Source organism: Rhopilema esculentum, chromosome 5 (assembly GCF_057945365.1).
Source record: "Rhopilema esculentum isolate cy_ngs chromosome 5, ASM5794536v1, whole genome shotgun sequence".
NCBI classification, from domain to species: Eukaryota; Metazoa; Cnidaria; class Scyphozoa; order Rhizostomeae; family Rhizostomatidae; genus Rhopilema; species Rhopilema esculentum.
The window spans coordinates 3,823,925-3,844,894 of NC_142819.1; the positions used below are offsets into that span (position 1 = coordinate 3,823,925).

The 20,970-nt window shown below is 35.9% G+C and overlaps 2 protein-coding genes across 4 annotated transcripts in view; one reads left to right on the top strand and one right to left on the bottom strand.

Moving 5' to 3' along the window:
* Window positions 1–2,131: 2,131 nt before the first annotated feature.
* Window positions 2,132–17,862, bottom strand: LOC135689902 (glutamate receptor 1). The gene is made up of 15 exons (XM_089108516.1): window positions 17,721–17,862; window positions 15,187–15,259; window positions 14,448–14,585; window positions 13,877–14,140; window positions 13,284–13,483; window positions 11,911–11,970; window positions 11,033–11,158; window positions 8,815–8,976; window positions 8,259–8,363; window positions 7,639–7,755; window positions 5,720–5,911; window positions 4,865–5,231; window positions 3,659–4,018; window positions 2,920–3,087; window positions 2,132–2,282 (listed from the first exon to the last, which is right to left on the bottom strand). Exons 2-15 carry the CDS (start codon window positions 15,251–15,253, stop codon window positions 2,134–2,136), a joined length of 2,475 nt encoding a protein of 824 aa, XP_088964642.1. The 5' UTR covers window positions 15,254–15,259; window positions 17,721–17,862; the 3' UTR covers window positions 2,132–2,133.
* Window positions 8,887–20,970, top strand: part of LOC135689495 (glutamate receptor 2) — a 31,272-nt gene continuing 19,188 nt past the window's right edge. Inside the window, exons 1-5 of one of the 3 annotated variants that reach the window (XM_089108511.1) lie at window positions 8,887–9,024; window positions 11,014–11,214; window positions 14,709–14,818; window positions 15,984–16,042; window positions 17,233–17,303. The gene's annotated coding sequence lies outside the window, so the exon portion shown is untranslated. Of the gene's footprint in view, window positions 9,025–11,013; window positions 11,215–14,708; window positions 14,819–15,983; window positions 16,043–17,232; window positions 17,304–17,991; window positions 20,571–20,970 lie in introns of those variants that run through there. The other 2 variants (XM_089108512.1, XM_089108510.1) reach the window with 2 other exon arrangements.

Sequence of the window (20,970 nt, forward strand, 5' to 3'; positions counted from 1 at the left end):
TCTGTACAGTAAATGTAGCTAATAAGGGGTACGTTGGGAGGAAGAAAGCTATGGAGGGGTAATTAGATAAAAAGAAGCATGTTTCGGCACAGAAGGAGCAGCGAGAGGTTGAAGAGGAGACAAGCGCAGCAGTATGATGCTGAACATGTCATTCAACTTCATTTTTCATCATTAAGGTGGGATACACTTAAACACAATCAAATTCTCAATGGCATTTTTCAAAATTTTCACAGCTACAATCAATATATTCAAATGCAAACAATCTTTTTAAAAGATCAGGCTATCTAACTCAGCTTGAAGAATTTTCCAATAGATTTGCGATGTCAATAAAAATAGGCCAATAAATCTTAGCAGTTTTTGACGCTCTTTAATTGTTAAACTTAGCAAAAACAATATTAGTTCAAAACAGTGTTGAAAAAGGGCTTAATTTTAAAAGTAGAGTTGAGGCGCAATGTTTGAAATTTTAATTGGGAACAGATAAATTTATTTATTGAATACAAAATAACTTAAGACAAATATACTCCATGATAATCAGCAGAGCTATCGTTTCTTGTTGTCATTACAATCCGAAATGGCTTGAAACGCAGAAATAGGAAGAGAGGATAATAATGCAATCATAAGAGGACATGTAAGCAGTTTAGAACGAACTTTAGAAGAAGCAGAAAGAAAGTCCCTAGATTTTAGATTTTAGAAAAAAACCTAGTAAATTTATTTTCATCTTTCATGTCCTTTTGCAATTATGTGAATGTATAAGAGTTGAGAAAGAACTGTTTTTAATATGGTAGCTAAGAACTTAGCCTGACAATTTTTTAAACTTGTTTGAAACAAATGTGGAAAAGGAAAGAGTAGCTGATCATTTTTCATCTTGAAAGAGAAGAAAGGCATTGAGAGAAGAAAGGTGCTACATAGTTTCCCTTCTTCAAGCTGCCCCATAGCCAGGCCCAAAGATACCAGATTCACTTTCAACCATTCGTCTTTTGAGCTGGTGATTTCAGATCTGTATTAGCTGAGCGAAGTGCAAGACCATTTTTTCTTAGTATTTTATTTTTTTTATTTTAAACATATTTACACAAGGTTACATTTAAGAAGATAGTGTCTGCTTCATGACTGCCCCTGTGAAAAAACTTTTTACAATATAATTCTTATAAAACTGAATAAATAAGTAAAATTCCTTCGTAATAAAATGAAAAAAATTAAAGGGACGAAGATAAGAGCGGCTTACTGTTAGAGACCCTCGTAAGCTTTCATTCCAAACTTTGGCTGCGAGATAGGCGACGGTTTTTTCTCATGCATGTTCTCATCCGGGATCTTAGCAAGTCAGACCCAGTGTTGCGTAGAACGCGAGTTTGGAAATCTGACAATTTGGAAATGATGAGGTAGGTATTCTAGAGATGGTTTGTTCAGACATCTATAGGTGATTGCTTATGATTCTGGGTGAATAAGATTCCAGATTGTAGGCCATTTTAATTCTTCAATCAAAGGTGCTGCAGATGTATCAATAGCATTGTATTTTACTATTCTTGCTGTCCTGTTCTGTAATTTTTGTAATTCTTTAAACGCAGTCTGTCCCCTCAATGATTGGCTTATATGAACAATAGGTATTCCAGCCTTAATGGATTTGGCTGGCCTAGCTGCGGTAGTGGACGATATTTTAAACTGCGAGCAAAAAGCTATTGGAAATGGCAATAAGATTTAATTACTGGAATTGACTGATGATAATGGAAGCATTTTCTTTCGCTCTTAACATATCTGTCGCAAAAACTAAACAGGGAACAAAATTTTTCTAGCCACAGCTTCACTTCAACGGGAACACAGCCATTTCATGCAAAAGATCTGGAACCCATGTTGTCTCTGATTGGTTTAAATCGTTTAATTATCGATATTGCTCAACTGTGCATGAATTTAACTCCCATGAAAATAAAGTTGAGCGCAATAGGGGACAGACTGCCTTTAACCTACTGCTCCAACAGGATTCCCTAGGACGCAGCTCTACAATACCCTTATATATACTTTCTAGAGTTCTACATGGATCATATTGTTTGGTATATTTCAGCAAGCCAAGAGCTCGCGAAATTTGAATCTGGATGTTCTTGGTTGATTTGACATTTTAAAACAGTAGATATTTTAGATTCCTCACTTGTCTTCATCTCGTTTCTTTCTTAGTGATTTCATTTTCCACCACTTTTCCAGAAACAAAAGCAGAAACGAAATTGTGATTCCAATCAATAAGCAGGCATATACACCTACAAGCTGCTCAGGCCTGATTCTCCCATCGGACCAGGCTAAAGATAAAAAGGAAAAAAAATTTATTGCTAAAACCATGATAGTAAACAACCTTTATATGTACTTGAAAGAACTACCATGAAATGCCTTAATTTCTTAATAAAAGTGGTGTCTCAGAGTCTCCCGTTCTATTATCAAACTTCCTTTAGACGATTTTTTCAATCTAGAATTTGTAGCTTTGACTGCCAATCAAAATCAGCCAATCAATAAGCGTCTAAGCGATTTCGCGCTCATTGATTGGTCACTTAATGATTGACAGACGGCTTGAGCCACTTAAGTATCTGCTAATTGTCTTTGAGATTCGATGCTATGGAATTCTTGGCAGCCAACAATTGTTCAATTTCTTTACTTCGCCTTTTTAAATGTCAAAGGAAAGTTGTTTAGGATAAAGAATATAAAAAGGCCGAGACAGGAACCTTGTCATACTCCTTTATTTTCTGTTGTCTATCTAAATTGACGCCATAGATATCAGACTTAGTCCTTTGTACCTCTGAAGCTGGTAGCAAACACTCAGTGATAGCACATCATTAGATTTTTCCAAGAAAATGTTTTGCAACAGTGCCTTATTTATATTCAATTTCACGAAAATAACTTGGACCAAATTCATAGGTATGTTGTTAAATTAAAGACTCTTACTTTCTGAGGAGGGCTTGCATACACTCAGCTCTTTCCAATAGTAATTTATTCTTTCATGCATAAACTGCGACTCTTCCAGGTACGAAATACCTATTGAAAGCTTCTGCTGAAGTGGCGATCCTTTTCGCAAAGGAAAACCGTAGCCGCGTGATGGGAGAATCCCTTTCACTGTCGAAAAAGTGAAGAAGAGCAACTGATAAGCATTGAGAATTAGGTAAAAAAGAAAATTAATTTTTTCCATGCACAGCCCACCACCCTACCCTCTCCCACCTCAAAAAGCCTATGTTTCAGAGGCATTAACTTAGATTGTACTATGTTGACCTACAACGTAACAGGGCTTCAAGAGGGCAACAACTGCGTGTCGGAAAGGAAAACGAAAAGTCTAAACAAATATTTACATTGAGAAATATTGAACGGCAAATAAAATCCGAAGTAATTTTTGATATTATTGAATTGTATTCTCAGTGATGCATGTTAGCCAGTAAATGCGGGACAGCTTCTGCTTGGGCCAATTTCAGTCAAACAATACCCTTTGTCCGCCCGAATGGGCCTTTTTCGCAGACAACGATATTTCATTTTTCTCGCTTATTAACTCCAAATGTATTGTGATTTTACCCAATTCCATTTTTTTTAAGTTTTTCAAATGCTACTTTATGCCCAGCTTAGCTGTTTCTAGTGCCAAATTTATTATTATCAAGGCATATATATATCCTATATACTAAAAAGTAACAAATACTACCTATTTGAATGTCACATAATCCTTTGTTTACACTCCACTCTGCGTATGGCGCCTCTGAAAGCATAACTGCATTTGAATCCCTCTGCAACATTTCTATGCCTACGGATCGGTTTGCGTAGCTTTTTTCTTGTTGTATTTTCTGGGTAATCAGTTGGTAGATTTTGTATTCTGAACTTTTCAAAAACTGATCTATTGCAATGTGCGGCTTTATGATGAATGAAACACCCTCCTTCAGCAACGCCTCTAAGTCACCAGTTTCTGCTTTTGCTTTGGCGAAGGTGAAGTAAGCCGCCATATTGGCAGTATACGTTGAAGTGACAATGAGAACTGCAAACCAAAGCACGAAAACAAAAAGTCTCCCTAAAATGCAAAACATTTATGGAATTATAAGAAATATCAAGGTAGCAAATGCTTCCCTCTGGAAACACACCAGTTTGTCATTCTACTCTAAGATTACTTGAAAAAACTGTCACTGGTAGTAGTTTAATCAAAATCATTGCAGCCAATCGGAGAAGTAGATTATATCAGCCATTTTGCAACTGAATCGCTGCTTTACACGATTCTTTAAAAATCTTAAACGTATTGTTACCATAATACTGCAAATTTCAGCCAAGCTTTTCACTTTAATTTAGTTATTTTTTAATTTCTTTAGAATGAAAATATTCTCCGGTAATTGCAGCTTTAGGTTTTTGCTTCGAAGGCTAAACAAATGGTAGAGTCCAAACCGAATTATGTGTTAAAGGTTTTCTGATATTTTGAATGGTTAATTTCAGAGAGAATTAACAATTCACAGATTTCTTTGTATAGCGAGATGATTTACTGTTTTACAAACTGCACCAAGGATTTGAATGAATGTACTTCCGAGGCTTTAAAATCGAAAGGACACGTGGCCGTGAAATTCTGAAGACACGCAAATACATCACGTACGCAGAGTCACCGAGAGGGGAGGGGGGCAAGGGAAGCAAATCTAAAGTATCACATGAAGTTACAATGTATCCTGCTGCAGGAATCGATGAAATTCCTGAAAATAGTAAAGCATTTAAACGAATGAACCAATTAAAGCTAACCCAAAGGGTGTGGTCGCACTTCCGGGTTTCCCAGGGCCTCCAAAACCTGTTGGCGGCACTGAACATACGATTAAACGCTTCATAGCGCTCTGTATTACATGAAGTGTCAATGTACCCTTGCTTGAGGTGTCAATCTTACCTGACAAAGATCTCGGAGTATTATCTCCACCTTGCAGCAGCCACGACGCAGTACAAAACCAGATACTATTGGCTGCGCTAAATTCATCACCATACTTTCCTGTTGAAACTAAATCAGATTGCCTCCACCCAAAAGGGCTATTGTAATCAACGAAATATATGACGATGCTACTGATTAAAACGACAATAACAGTTAAAATCCACACATTTGTCGTAAATGGCTTTAGGAACTGTAGATAGTCGAACTGCACCGTGGTTGACCGTTTCCTCAAATATGCGTTTTGTAGTTCCATGAACGGCCGCGTAAATTCTATTGCTTCTTCTCGGATGGATGTTATTGTTAAAGACGCAACTGCAATGTCAGCTTTCTGCAAAAGAAACAAACTTTTACTATGAATATGAGCCAATTGTTTTTACTAAGGAAAAATAGAGAAATGCAATATGAAAATTATTTTTCCTTTTTAAATCCAAGCAAAAGTGCTCCATTTTAAGGCTTCTCTTGAAGATATCCAGCCTTTCTCAAATTGACTGTCAAGTTCAGCGAGCATCAACAACACTCAGTGCCACTGCGTTACAAGAATATGTTCGTATTGAAGAGGTGCAATCACCCTGTTCCTCTGGCTACCCAATTGAAGATTCATAAAGAAATTAGGTAGAATGAGCTTATTGATAGAGTTTTAGTGCCTTAGAGTTTTAATGTGAAATGTCCTCATTTCTTACTGGGCAAAGATTTCTTTGAATACTGCAGCCTCAACCGCTTTAAATATTCTGTCATTTATAAACTCATATGTCAATCTTAACATCACACCCTGTGCACAAATTACGCAATAATGAAGAAATTGATAAAACTACTTGCCTTGTAAAGTACATCACCTATCATGCCAGTCCATTTGTCACCGTCTTTCCTACCGTATTCACCGTCCTCTACTAAGTAGATAGAGTAAGTGAAATTCATCATCTGTGCCAATTTGTCCAGAATGTCTATGCAGAGACCACTGTAACTAACCGTGCCGTTCGGGTTCTTGGTTACAAATGTAAAAGGCTCTGTCTGCAAGTAATTTGATTAAAAATATACATTAAAAGAAGTTGCTATCAATGATAACATTTAGGCCTACTGAGAAAGCCGGAAAGAGGTGCAGTCATACCTGGATCTGGCACTTCCAAGTTCTGTGTGATTTTTTGAAAATAATTTCGCCTGTTTAAACTGAGATCGCCATTTGTCACAGTTTCCGCGTGACAAAGAATATTTACGTAATGGTCTTTGTTTACTCTATATACAGCCCAATAAATTATACTCGCTTCTTAAAGGATGGATTTAAGCGGCAAGGATTGGTGGAGGTGCTAGATAATGATTTGATTCTGGTACCACGCCCTTCAGATGACTAGACAATTCATCTTTTTTCTTCAAAGTAAGGAAGATAACAAAATAAATAAAAAATCTTTGCATTATTATGCTACTATTGGTCAAAATGAGAAATATTCTAGTCGGATACGAAGGATCTATAAAAGTGGGAGGCAGAACTGGTACGCTGATGACATTGTGCTCATAGGTGGGACCATGCAGGAACTAGAACTTCTCGTCGCGAGAGTTAAATTGGCCAGTGAAGATAAAGGACTGATGCTGAACACACAAAAAACGAAAGTCATGAAGATGGCTGGTGATCCAGAAAACCTCGAGATGAAAGACCTCATTATGAACGGTGAAGTAATTGAAACGGTTGAAAATTTCATTTACCAAACTTCACAAACGACTGCAATGACAGCAAGAAGATTAGAAGAAGACTGGCAATCGCAAGAAATGCAGTCATCAGCCTGGGCAACATTTGGAAAGACCGCTCCATCACGCTCAATCACTAAAACTCGAATTCTCAATACCCTGGTGTTCCCGGTAGCGACGTATGGCTGCGAATGCTGGGTCATGAAGAAATCGAACAAAAATCGGCTAATTCTTTCGAGATTTGGTGTTACAGACGAATCATGCGAATCAGTTGGAGAGCGAAAAAAACAAACGAATGGGTCCTGCAGAAAATTGGTAAAGCTACCCTTCTCAACAGCATCAACAAAAGGAAGTTGTCGTTTATTGGACATGTCGCAAGAAGCGAAGGATTAGGAAATGCCATTCTCACTGGAATGGTCAGTGGCAAGCGAAGGAGAGGAAGACCACGGCGAAAACTTGAAAATGAGGTTAAAGAGGTCTTGGGAATGTCAATGTCTGGTCTTCTACCAAGCGCAAGAAAAAGAGACACCTGGCGTACGACCATTGCGCGTGCCATGGCGGGTCAGCACTGACCCATCCGTTCCTGATGATGACTATGGTTTAAAAAATGCATTTTACCGAATCAAAGCAAAATATACCTAAGGAAACAAAGACATGAGGGGTGGAATGACGCACCCCTAAACGCCCCGGTGAATCCATCTCTGCATTTCTTAACCAAATGGAAGAGATCCTCTCTTGAATTAATCAAAATTCAATAGAGGAGGGGATGAGCTGGTCAAGGTCCTATCTTTTTTTCCAATATGTCTTGTTTACCAAAGTGTTTTGATTTATAAAATGTTCAGGCAAAGTGTCTTTGAGTACAGTTTTGTCGCTACATTTGGCAATGTAAACCCACAGACTATTTATTTATCATGCTATAAAAAGCAGATTATCTCAAAAGATTTCAAGTTTGTAATTATAATGAAATCTTAGAAATACTTTCATAGGAAACTAACATGCTAATATTTGATTCTTGTAGCGAGATTTAATAAAGAAACTTTAAAATGAATTTAGCTCACCTCAACAGTGACCACTTTTATATGATCATTGATAAGAATGCTATCTAAGTGGTATTCAATGTTCATGCTTGGGTTTTTCTTTAGTTTGATATCTGTGTTTTCTGTTACAGTGCCTATCTGAAATGATTGATGAATTATTAGGCGAAAACCGAGTTCAAAACCAAAAGATTGAAGAATATATGGAGAACTCTACTGGAATGCTTAGTTTTATCAAGGGTAACTATATCCATGTGTCAGTTTCTTTTTTCCTACATTTCTACCAAATTATTTAGGTATTTTTTTTACTAAAAATTAAGGTTCAATGTGCATTTAAAAGTTAGATTTTAAAGCAAGTATCAACAGACCCAGAGACCTGCTTGTCAAGTGCAGTTTTGCAGTATGTAGTGGTGATAATTGGGCTGAGTGACTGGTAAAATCAAAACTAGAAATTGCAAAAGTTTCTCAGCTTTTTAAATTTGAGATAGGGTTGTTTCTTAACTTTCGAAAAATTGAGCCTAAAGTTTCTTATAAGCTATTTTTTGAAAAGATACGTGAATAATTTGTAAAATTACTATTAAACAGAATTTAGCCCAATGCAGCAGGAATTTACATAAGCTTACGAAAAAAACTAAATTTCCCACCTTCAATAGTTTGTTCTCCTTAATATTGGCTACATTCAGTGGCATGTTCACACGTGTTCCATTTGCATTAAACTCTATATTACCACTTGCACCGTCAAACGTTCCCTAAAGTATCAAACAAAGATTTGCGTTGAGAAGGTAATGAGGAAGTGTCTAATTTTTTTAAATGCTAGTTCTAAAGAGCGCCCACGAAGTTCTAAAATGTGACGTCATTAAAAGATCTATTTAAGAATCTTTTTACCTCTACTATAAAACATTAAAGAATACGATGAAATACCTCTAAGTACGGAAAGTCAATTGAATATGTTTATAATTTAGTGAAATCACTGTTAGAAGATCGTTGCTATTTAGGCTTCTTTCATAAATTTATGAACAGGGATCAAATGATAGTGATTTGATGGGGAAAAGGTCTTTGCTCATTTAAAAATCTTTTTAAAAGGCAGTTTAAAAAAATCTAAATGATCACATCACACTCGAACTCTATTCAGTTTAAGCAGTTTCTTTGAGGGCAAAGCAAAAAGATGAAAAAAGGACTGCTAAGACGTCCAAGCCACACCTGATCCAATGCTGCAGTAAAATTGGCAGTGTTCGCAATTCGAATGGATTGGATAATGCCTTTCCCATTTCTGCTAGAAGACAACCAACGATTTGAGCTGGCAAGATTGCTTGTGATATTCGCAACCAAGTTCAAAGCATCGTAAAGAAGCAGATTTCCAAGCTTTATGGAGGGAAATCATTAAAAAATTATAGAACCAGATTTGAGAAGGTATGAAGAAAAAGAAAAGTCTCCTTTCATCTTGTTAAACACGTTCTGAAAACATTCAAAACAAACCAAGTCATGTTTTATCTTATCTAAAATTTCTTCTTAGCAATAAGAAATTGCATTTTCTTAAATAAGAAATAATTGTAGCTACAGAAGAGAAGACACAACATTGTTTCTGCTTGGAATGAGATCGGATTTTGGGTTATTTTGCAACTGAACTAGAACAGATGTGACGTCTTAATACATTTTTTGCTTTGCAAGGATTAGATTTGAATGAAAGAAGAATGAATTTTATTTGACATCTGTAAATCAAACGGAACTAAAATATTTTCTGATTATATTATCTGAATTTGAGCCCTCTTAAAAGCGTACAAAAGTATATCAAATAGCGGACCAAAATATCGTACAAAAACAGAACTTATCAAGATTAGATCTGATTAAGTATAGATCAATTCTAGTATAGATCCTATCCAGTCTAGCTCTGATCCATCTTAGATCTGATCTAGTTTAGATCAGGCCCACTTTCGCCTTTCGCTTGTGTAGGCGAAGTGTAAAATTCAAAATTATTCTTCTTCTTTATTCTTGTATCTTATTCTTCTAAGTGTTTTTTCGAAGCAGAAACTAGTTCTAGTTTTGATCCGATCCAGTTTAGATACGATCCAGTTTAGATACGATCCATTTTAATTCCGATCCGATCTAGTTTAGATCGGATCAAGTTTAAATCAGATCCAGTTCAGCAGTTCAGCTCTGATGCAGTTTAGATACGATTCAGTTTAGATTCGATTCAGTTTAGATCTGATCCGATCCAGTTTAGTTCAGATCCGGTTCAGCTCTGATGCAGTTTAGATCGGATCAAGTTTAGATCAGATCCAGTTCAGCAGTTCAGCTCTGATGCAGTTTAGATACGATTCAGTTTAGATTCGATCCAGTTTAGATACGATTCAGTTTAGATTCGATCCAGTTTAGATCTGATCCGATCCAGTTTAGATCAGATCCGGTTCAGCTCTGCTGCAGTTAAGATCTGATCCAGTTTAGATCAGATCCAGTTCAGCAGTTCAGCTCTGATGCAGTTTAGATACGATTCAGTTTAGATTCGATCCAGTTTAGATCTGATCCGATCCAGTTTAGATCAGATCCGGTTCAGCTCTGATGCAGTTTAAATCTGATCCAGTTTAGATCAGATCCAGTTCAGCAGTTCAGCTCTGATGCAGTTTAGATACGATTCAGTTTAGATTCGATCCAGTTTAGATCTGATCCGATCCAGTTTAGTTCAGATCCGGTTCAGCTCTGATGCAGTTTAGATCGGATCAAGTTTAGATCAGATCCAGTTCAGCAGTTCAGCTCTGATGCAGTTTAGATACGATTCAGTTTAGATTCGATCCAGTTTAGATACGATTCAGTTTAGATTCGATCCAGTTTAGATCTGATCCGATCCAGTTTAGATCAGATCCGGTTCAGCTCTGCTGCAGTTAAGATCTGATCCAGTTTAGATCAGATCCAGTTCAGCAGTTCAGCTCTGATGCAGTTTAGATACGATTCAGTTTAGATTCGATCCAGTTTAGATCTGATCCGATCCAGTTTAGATCAGATCCGGTTCAGCTCTGATGCAGTTTAAATCTGATCCAGTTTAGATCAGATCCAGTTCAGCAGTTCAGCTCTGATGCAGTTTAGATACGATTCAGTTTAGATTCGATCCAGTTTAGATCTGATCCGATCCAGTTTAGATCAGATCCGGTTCAGCTCTGATGCAGTTTAGATCTGATCCAGTTTAGATAAGACAAACTTAACAAAGGAATCTAAGATTCAAAATTATTATAGATACTTTTTATTCTTTTCAGTTAAGTGTAATTTTGAGAGGCAGAAACTTAAATTCAGTTTATCCAGTGTAGATCCAATCCAGTTTAGATCTGATCCAGGTTAGTTCAGACCAACTTCTGTTTTGTAAACGGAGTCTAGGATTCAAAGTTAGTCTACGTTTTCATTCTTTTTCAGTTAAGAAGCAGAAACTTACAGTTGGATCGGCACCAAGAACCTCTAGATGTGATCGATGGGTACTTCCCTCAGAGCTTCCATTCATCTGAACTTGAAGGCCAACAACAGTGTGCAGGTTGCAGACATTCAGTTTCTCTCTAAAGATCTACAAATTCGCACGGAAAACTAAGAAAATTCAGCAAGTGGATTTCAGGATGAATGGTATTTTTACAATCTTATTTCATACTATTTAATGATAATCAAACATCTATAAATTGTTTTTCTTCAAGCTGGCCCAAATTTAGCCTAGAATATTCATAATACTCGTGGTAAGTAACCTAAATAAATTTTTATGCCTTGTCTTTACAATCAAGAGTAAATTTATTCATCGGCATCTTTTCAGTTTCATTATTCACGTTTATTCTTCAGCATAAAGTCTTTTTAACAACAACGATGAAAATAAATCTATACGCAAATGAACTGTAGTCATGCAAAAGTGAGAAAAGTTCGTCAATATACAGTATCTTCATTGAAAGAAACAGTAGTAAAGGAGGCACTATGAGATGGCAGATACATGCAATACTTTCGTAGCCTCTGCACGTTTGTATCACTTGTAGAAAGCTTATGGAGAGTTGCAGAACCTATATTTACAGTATACTGTTTATATGGAAAAGTAGTTGGGCTGTCTGGGATACAAAATCTGAACACAGAAATAAAATTCATATTATGACAAGCGATTTATCTGAGCCGAAATGTTATTTATCCCATCATCCTTATGCAAAAAGCAACTTTCTATATCTTAACCGAGAAAAATTATCCAAAATGTTATTTAAAATCTGAAACTATCCAAAACTTTGTTGTCTGTCTTCGGTAAACAAGAATGTAATAAACATATATAAATTATTGAATGTTATTTACCATATCTAGCAACAGAATGTTTATCCTCACTGAGCAAAGATCAACATCATCCGAACGAATCTGTAAAATGAAACAAATATGCCGATTAAATTTTCAAAAGAAATGCTTACAACGAAGCTTGTCCCAATGCTGTAACGACGTTTACGTGACAAGCACGAAGCCAAGGAGGGGGGGGGGCACGGGGGGCCATTACACACCCAACTAGAATTTTTTGCCCCTTTGTGCCCGTTCAAAAATTTTAGGATGTTAACATGTTTTTGTGTAAAAACTTGAAAAGAGGTTGTCTTTATATATGACTTTCAGAAAAATAGCGATCTCAACAAAGTCAGTGCATTCGTGCATTTATGGTGAAAACCAATATTGGCTGCACGGCAGTCCACACAATGATATTTCGAGTCGATCCAACTGCTGATATGCTTCAGCCTACGTTGGCAAGGTAGATGCTCCCAATGAAGACGCCAAGCTGCCAAACGAGGCTTGAATTTACTTCATTTATCATTTTGAACGATAATCTTTCATGTCACTGCAGTTTGACGACTTTTTAAATATTTGGGAGCAAAAACCTTAAAAAATATCTTTCAAGTAGACGAAATGATACGGCTCTGTTGCACCTATCATTATAACTGAGTTCCCTTTTACAGATAGCTACAAATTTTTTGGGTTTATTCTGTAAAAAGAAGTAATAGAAAACAAAACTTCTATTCTTCAGATGTTTGCGTTTCTAATAGATTGCAAAGACTATAAAAAACTCATTACATTGCCAAAATTCTTTATCCGGTGCAAGATAATAAACCTGTATCAAATTCTGTACCAATTGCAAGATATTAAATTTTTGAAGATTCTTCAATATCGTTACATAATTTCTTCAATACTGTCACTTAGGTTCTTGCCTTCAAGTTATAAGCAGCGAGCCCCTTTGCTTTGCTCAGTTGATAAGCCGATCTATACTCGGCATTGCCCGCCAGGGGCGTCGCTAAAGGAGGGCACGTTCTCCCCACACTTTGTCAGTTGGCACAGAATTTTTTTCTCACCCTGTAGTATAGTTATGATCTTCTTAAAACAGTTCTAATGTGATAAAAGTTCTGTAGCAGCTTAACTTTTCAAGTATGCACTAGAAATACTTTAGATTGAACTTTTGGAATTTTGAATGATAGAAAAGAAACACATAAAAGGAGCATATAAAGTTACTTATTTTATGACCACACTCAAAAAGAGTGAGACACGCCATTTTTATCGGCAAAAAGCAATACTACCCCTCCGAAAAAACTTTTTGGCATCGCCCCTGTTGCCCGCCCACCTTTTCAGTGCTGGCTTCGTGCCCGTTACGAGACTTTTCATATTCTACTAAAAGAATTAACTTCGATGTCATATACCAATTGAAAAAGCTCCGGAAGGCCAGCTTCATCGTAGATCAGAAGAACTGCACTGAAATTGCCTGTTGCCAGTGATTTGATTCTAGCGACTGAATGATGTGTGATAGAGCCATTCACAGTTTCTTCAACAGGAAGAATTGCCAGCACGGTACCTTTGGCAAAAGACCGAATGAAATGATCCAGGTCGTTTATACGTTTCACTGTAAAAAAAGGTCTGATTTAAGATTCTAGAGGGGAAGAATTGGAAGATGATGAAGCAAATTGTGTAAACAGTTGTAGGATTGGTGATTTTAATGTTGATTAGTGATTAGTTGAAATGATGATGACTTGTGATTAGTGATTTATGATTTTTGATGGGTGATGATTGGTAATTATTGGTGGTTGTAGTAGTTGGTGATAGCCCAGGTAGTTGAATGATTCATGATCATTGGTTGTGTATCACTGTAGTATGATGTTCCAGTATCTTTTGGTACAGTTACAATCATCAAGAAATGAATCAAAGAACCTAATTTCAACATAAAGATATATTAATTGCAATTATAATCTGCAATCACTCAATATGAAAGCAAAGTTAATCATGTTCACAAGCGTACCCTGAAAGACGACGACAACGTGTGTCCACGATAGCATATGTAGAAGTTTAGCAGCCACTGTGCTTCGATAGTGAGCATCTGGGATCATGGAAAGCTCATTTCGTTTGCCAGAGTCGTCTCTGTTGGGAATGGTTTTATAATGATGCAGTGATCCAGTCTCTATTAATGGGACATGAAGAATCCTTGCTGCCCCTTTGGGTACCTTTGATGAAAGTATCACTGCAGTATCAATGATGAAAGACATCCTTTCGAAACCATCAATGTCTGCAAAGAATTAAAATTGAAACTTTTCTATCGATTATCCACCCAGTGTATTAAGAAAAAGAAATAAAACTTAACGCTGAAATTAACATCCCAACTAGGCGAACCTAATTTGTCTTCGGTGTTTAGAACAGGACGGCCCTAGGTTTTTACTCCGAGTTTTACGATTATTGCAATCTTAAGGCAGGAAGTTTGAATGTCGTAATAATCTAAATATTGTATTGTTATCTAAGTAATGCAAGCATTGGTCTTTGCTTGTAAACTATGATGGTGTTTACTTGATAGCAAGCAGGACAGTTTTTATACTCACTTAAGATTTCAATGGATTTGCTTGTCATGCTTGAAGTGTTAAATTTTCTGACGTCAAATTTTACATTGTATTGGTTAATCATTTGCTGCAGTGTTCTGTTTAACAACAAATCTGGAATGACGTCATCATGAAACAATCCTGCAACAGGAAGTTGACAGTTTTAACTGACAATCATGCATAAAATTTTTTTTAATTGTCATGCACTGGGTCGAGAAAAAAAAATTTAATCTAATTTTCACTCAGATTTGTGTATTTTTACAGAAAAAGAATAGTTACTAAGGGATATTGGCAATCTCTTTGTTAAAGAAGTGAAATATCACCAATCTACAGGAAAAATTTCTACAGGTCGTGAACTGTTGGGATTACGCAAAGTAAATGTTGCTTTCTAAATAAATATGCATTTTACTAAAAAACTGTTGACTTTTCTAGAGAAAAAATGGTCTGCTTTTCAATCTAGGAATAAAGGAAGAAATTCAAATAGAAACGATTCTCCCTTAGTTTATATTTGTTTCAATGCTTTATTTTTCCGTTTGTTTCAAAACTTTCTTCCTTTGAATTATTTGCTCGTGAAACTTTATTTGTTGAAGATCTATTGAAGGAGTTAGACATAAATGAATTTAATTAGGGGCTTGTTCGTTGATCTCGAACATCTTTTAATTGATGCTGACCCCCCCCCCCCCCCCCCATCTCCCCAGCATAGTGCCTGTGAATAACTTTAAAAGAGTAATGTTTGGTTTACCAATGGTGATGTTTACTTGTTCTGTGCTGCATACTAGCACCACCAATATTGAAGAAAACAGTAGCATGTTCGTCTGAAACGATAGAAAATAAAGTTTTAAGGCATCAAAAAAGGACATATATTTAGAAAATATACAGAGCAGAATATTATTCCTGTTTTCATTCATTCAATTTGAAATGAATTAAATCTAAAATTCCTACGAATATTGTAGTTGCTGTAGTGATGACGTCACGGAACTTTAAATTTGAAAGGGGATCATGAAATACTATAATGTGTGCGAAAAAAATTAAATAGGATACAAATAGGTTGAGACATGGCCACATGTGTCAAGCCTTTTCCCCTATCAAATATCTGTAATTTGGTTTATGTTCTAAACTTTATGAACCAAGTCAAAGTAACAAAATCGTGTCGTTAGTGATTCTTGTGGATTGGCAGTTTGCTATTGTTAAAGTTTCAATTGAATAGAAAAAACAGTTAACTCTTTCCAAAATTCAAATCTGTTATTGGCAATGTCTATTGGTAATGTCTCTCTAAAGCTTAAACATATTTGACTGATTTTGGATACTAATTATATGATGTTCTTCTAGACTATATACTTCTAGGCTTCTAAGCAAAAGTCAAAAATTGCAAAAAATATTTTTCTTTGACGTCACACTTAAAAACTCTATACTAATAGCAAATTTTCCAAGATTTAAGTATGATTGTTGTTAGGCTTAAACATAGCTATGCGATGTTTTAAGTTAAAGCCTAAAGACAATAGAACTTATTGAAAACTGGCAATATTTTTACATCGGTAGGTGGAGATCTAATTGACAATGAAAAATGATTGGCATAAGTGTTGGACGACTATTCCAAGGTGATTTATTAAAGATGTACTTAAAAGATAGTGCCGTAGCTATTTTTTTCTTCAGAGGGAGGGACTTTGAGCCTATATTATCCCTGGTTTTCATGAACAAATGTTTTTTTGCTATTGTTCTTAAATAATGGTGCTCCCAATAATGTCTCCATTGCTTAAAGTGGAATTCACATGAAAAATGAAAAAACTTCATAAAATCCATTTAATACCTTTCAGTATAGAGCTGGCAGTGCTGAATCGAATGGTTTAATTGTTTCCTGCATATCATTTCGTTAACATAACTTTTCAAGCTCCAAAGTACTGGTTGTCGTCAGTTTTTTGTTCGAATAAAAAAACGCGGCCAAAGAGGAATTTCAGGAATTTGTGACGTATTCTGGTGTGTTCGTGCATTAAACGATACTGACTGTTTGGATAACAGTCACATTCCCGGAAATATATCGCAGAAGTTTCCGAAAGATGGGAAAGATAGCGTCGATTGTGGGTACAATTCATGAGAGAGAAGTTACAGGACCGATTTCAATCCATTGTCTTCGTCCGCCCTGTGACTCAAAACACACGTTACGCACAAGAATTATAACAACCCTACCAAGTTTCAATCGATTTTGAATAGTTTTACGGAAAGAAAATTTGGGGAAACAAAACAGACATACGAGATCGCTGTTTCAAGAGAAAAGAAATCGATTCAGGTTTTTCGCTTTGAAATAAATTTTTGTTATCTTTATCTGAATATAAAATCTGAATGATAAGCGAAGGGTTGGCTTTGCCACCACCTATTCACCCATCGTCAGAGGAAGGTGGTAATGGATCATTCTCATCTGATTGTAACATCATTTCAACGTTCCCGTCAACATTACAAGGCTCCGTTGGGATTTCGTGACCGTCAACCATTGAATAACACACCAGAATACGTCACTCACTCCAGACTCTTTTCAAAAAACCTCCTGTGACTCAAACCCCCCAAAAATGAACTTATGGCCCTTATTTTAAAAAGCATATGTGCAGATATAGAATCAGTGATGTTTAATGCCTAAGAAAAAGCCTTTTGCAAAATTTTGATTTTTCATGTCAGTATCAGTTTAAGGACTCATACTGATAGATGGTATACTCAATTATTTCTAGAAACCGATGGATCTTTAATGTAGCTTAGACATTTATTACTATTAATTTCTGATTATTATTTAAACTTCTAGATTCTTAGGGCTAACAAACTATCCTGGTGACATGAAACTCTGTTGTATGACACTCAAATACTACTAAACAGGTATGAACAACATTCAACTGCGCGGTGTCTGCCGTCAACAAATTTTGATACCTCATGCTTTACTGTTGAACACTAGTTTAATCCTGGAGACCTTTGATGTTGACAGCAATTTTTGTTATAGCAGTGACGAGGTGCTATCAAAATGAATAGAGAAACTGTGCAATGCAAACTGCCTAAGGGGGACTGATGGCACTAACGGTCTTTCTTAAAATAATCGATGCTAATCGACAATAAATGATGATTAAACGATTGACCTTTCTCCTCGATTTTTGTGCAAATGAGTGATATGAGCTGAAAAAGTGAAAAATTAGATTTACTAGATTAGACTTGATTAGCGATTTATTTGGCAGTACAAACGCTCATACTAAAACAAATGCATTTGATAATTTGTCACTGTAAATGAATGTTACCGTTTACCTTGTCACTCGCCGCTGCTGTGTTTCTGGTACCACAAGTTACGACCTTACTTATATTTAATTATTTCAGTGATTGGCTGAGATTCTCTCACTCTCACAAAACATTGCTGTATCTTTAAAGCTGAAATGCCTAAGGATACCTGCCTCATAGCAACAACAGGATACATCTGTGTTTATGTCTTTATGATAACCTCATTTTAAACAATGTAGTAGCATCAAATGCTACCTGTTTAATCATTACGTATCTTTTAGCTGAAAAATTAGCTTTTCAAACGTTGCTGGTGTCTGCAGCAATGGATTAGTTGTTATTATACCTTGATGAATAGAGTGATTAAAGTTTACAGAATGAATCTTATGAATGCAAAAGTGGATCATCAATAAGTCATGAAAGCACCATGAATAGACAAAGATTTTTGCATGCAAAAAGATAGATTCACCTATTAAAAATGAAAAGTTCTGTACAGTAAATGTAGCTAATAAGGAGTACGTTGGGAGGAAGAAAGCTAGGGAGGGGTAATTAGATAAAAAGAAGCATGTTTCAGCAGAGAAGGAGCAGCGAGAGGTTGAAGAGGAGAAAAGCGCAGCAGTATGATGCTGAACATGTAATTCATTTTCATTTACATCATTAATGTGGGATACACTTCAACAGAACCGTTTTTAAGGGAACCTGCAATCAAATTTTTAATGCACGTTTTCAGTTGCATTCCAGCGGGGTCGAGGTACATCGACATCATATCAAGTACGAAACAGAAAACTTTTTTACAGATGAGTGACCTTATTACGTCACACAACGCTGGCTGCAAAGTAATTATTTTTGTAACAATGTGTTGTATTTACAGTTAGAATCAATATATTCAAAAGCAGACAATCTTTTTGAAAGAAATCTCTTTTTGATGAACAATTTTTTCGAAGATGCTGCTCCTCGCAGAGTTCGCACACACGTTGCCTTCCAAGGTGACGACCTACCTAGCTCAACTTAAAGAACTTACAAATAGTTTGCCTGTCTTGGTGGAAAATAGAAGTGAAAATTGTGAATGGGGTCCTGATATCAAACGATAACACTATTTTGCTTAGAGAGAATAACTGTAAAAAATAAAATAGTTTCCAACTTCTTATCTGAAAAGCCAAAAAGAATTTCATTTTCACTCCACAAGGTCTGAGCTCAAGAGTTTACTGCCTGGGATTTTTTCAGTATTTTGTAATGTCAATAAAAAATAGGCCAATAAAACTTAGCAATTTTTGAAGCTCTTTAATTTTTAAGCCTAACAAAAACAATATAAGTGCAAAGTAGGGTTGAAAGTGGGGTTTAATTTTGCAAGTAGAGTTGAAGCACAATGTTTGAAGTTTTGATTGGGAACAAAAAAGTTTTTTTATTGAATGCAAATAACTTTGAGACAAATATACGCCACGATAATCAGAAGAGCTATCGCTACTTTTTGTCATTACAATCCGAAATGGCTTTACTTAGAGCTTTAGATTTGGTGTTGGCCTTGGTGGTCACAGCGTAATCAAACTCAGTATAGCATTCAGATGAAACGCAGAAATAGGAAGAGAAGATAATGCAATCATAAGAGGAGATGTAAGCGATTTGAAGGCACTATGCATTTGAATTGATTCGATTGATTGATTGATTGATTGAATTGATTGGCACTATGCATTTGAATTTAACACTCCGTTTAAATAAAAATCTTCTTCGTCTTGCAATCTTAAGAGGAGATGTAAGCAATCTATGTAGAGGAAGCAGAAAGAAAGTCTCCAGACTTAAGAAATTAGAGAAGAGCCTTGTACATTAAGTTTCATTTTTCATATCCTATTGCAACAATTACCACAGCTTGGGTTTTGATAGTCTTAAGTTGTCTTAAGATTTCAAACAAGATGTTTTAAGCTGCTTGGTGTTGAGGTTGACGATGAGCTAACTTTTGGCACTCATATCAGCAATTTTGAGAGAGAGTCAGAGAATAGGTGTCTTATCTAGATTTCGTAATATAATACCTAGCAATGCGAAACTAACAATCTACAAGTCAGCCATTCTCTCTCACTTAACATATTGCAGTACAGTCTGGCACTTCTGCAAAGTAGCAGATAAAAGAAAGATAGAGAGACTCCAAGAGAAAGCCCTTAGAGTTATTTATAATGATAAGTCTACGCCATATGCACAACTCCTTATGAAAGCAAACCTGCCATCTCTCCAGAATAGACGACTTCAGGACATTGCCATACTTATGTATAAAGTTAAAAACGGCATAGCCCAACACTTTATAAAGGATTTGTTTGCAGTAAAAGAAACTCCCTATGAATTAAGAAACAGCAACTTTGTAATTCCGAAATTTCGTACGGTAAAAGAAGGAAAAAATTCAGTAAGATACTTTGGCCCATATCTGTGGAGCAAATTAAAGAGAGCTATCAAGGAGGTGACAACAATAACCCAATTCAAGAAATGTATAAGAAGAATGGACTTAGAAACTCTGTTAGACTGTAGACTTTAGTTTAGTTGTACATAGGATTTTTAGAAATTTTTATGTTTTAATAATTATACTGTAATTTCATATTTTATGCTCTAATTTAACTTTATATACTTTTTTCGTTGTGTCCCCAATTAGCTTGTAAGCTAAATATTTTTTGACACATCAATAAAGTTTTTGATTGATTGATTGATTGATTGATAGTGTTTAATGAGACCTTATTGCCGCGAAGCCATTGAAAACTGCATTAACTAAAGCATTCAATTCTTCCACGTTATCAGAAAAGATGGTTTCATCGTCAGCATACATAGTAACATGGACTTTTTCAGTTCAAAAGGCAAATCACTGATGTGTAATGAAAAGAAGTGGTCTAAGACACGATCCTTGAGGTACTCCAATTTCTATCTCGTAAAAATGTTTAATTTATTCCCCATAGAAATAAGAGAAGTATCTTTTCCCATAGAAATATCAATTCCTTCCCTCCCCTATATCTATGGTGATGTTGTATGAATGCTTAATGTCCCAGCATTTAATTTCATCTCATAAAGTCACCTCGGAATTGATATCAGTTGGGTCATGATGAATACGAAATTATTTGTAATATGTGTAATACAGTACAATATATGGTACTGATAGAATTCGGATAAGCGCAATGCATCACGGAATGCATACTGCGTCGTCACGTGACATTACTTGTAAATAGATGGACACGAGGAGTAGAGTGAAATTGAGAGTTGATAGATTGGAGTAAAGTTGTGTTGAAAAAAGTTACTGTTTGCATCTTAATGA

Excerpts from the sequence above, each read along its gene's own strand:
- LOC135689902 (XM_089108516.1), bottom strand. The coding sequence starts at position 15,253 with ATGCTACTGTTTTCTTCAATATTGGTGGTGCTAGTATGCAGCACAGAA. Across the intron at positions 14,586-15,186 it reads ACAAGTAAACATCACCATTG|GATTGTTTCATGATGACGTC; the intron begins GTAAACCAAACA and ends TTCCTGTTGCAG. Across the intron at positions 11,159-11,910 it reads ACATTCTGTTGCTAGATATG|ATCTTTAGAGAGAAACTGAA; the intron begins GTAAATAACATT and ends GCGAATTTGTAG.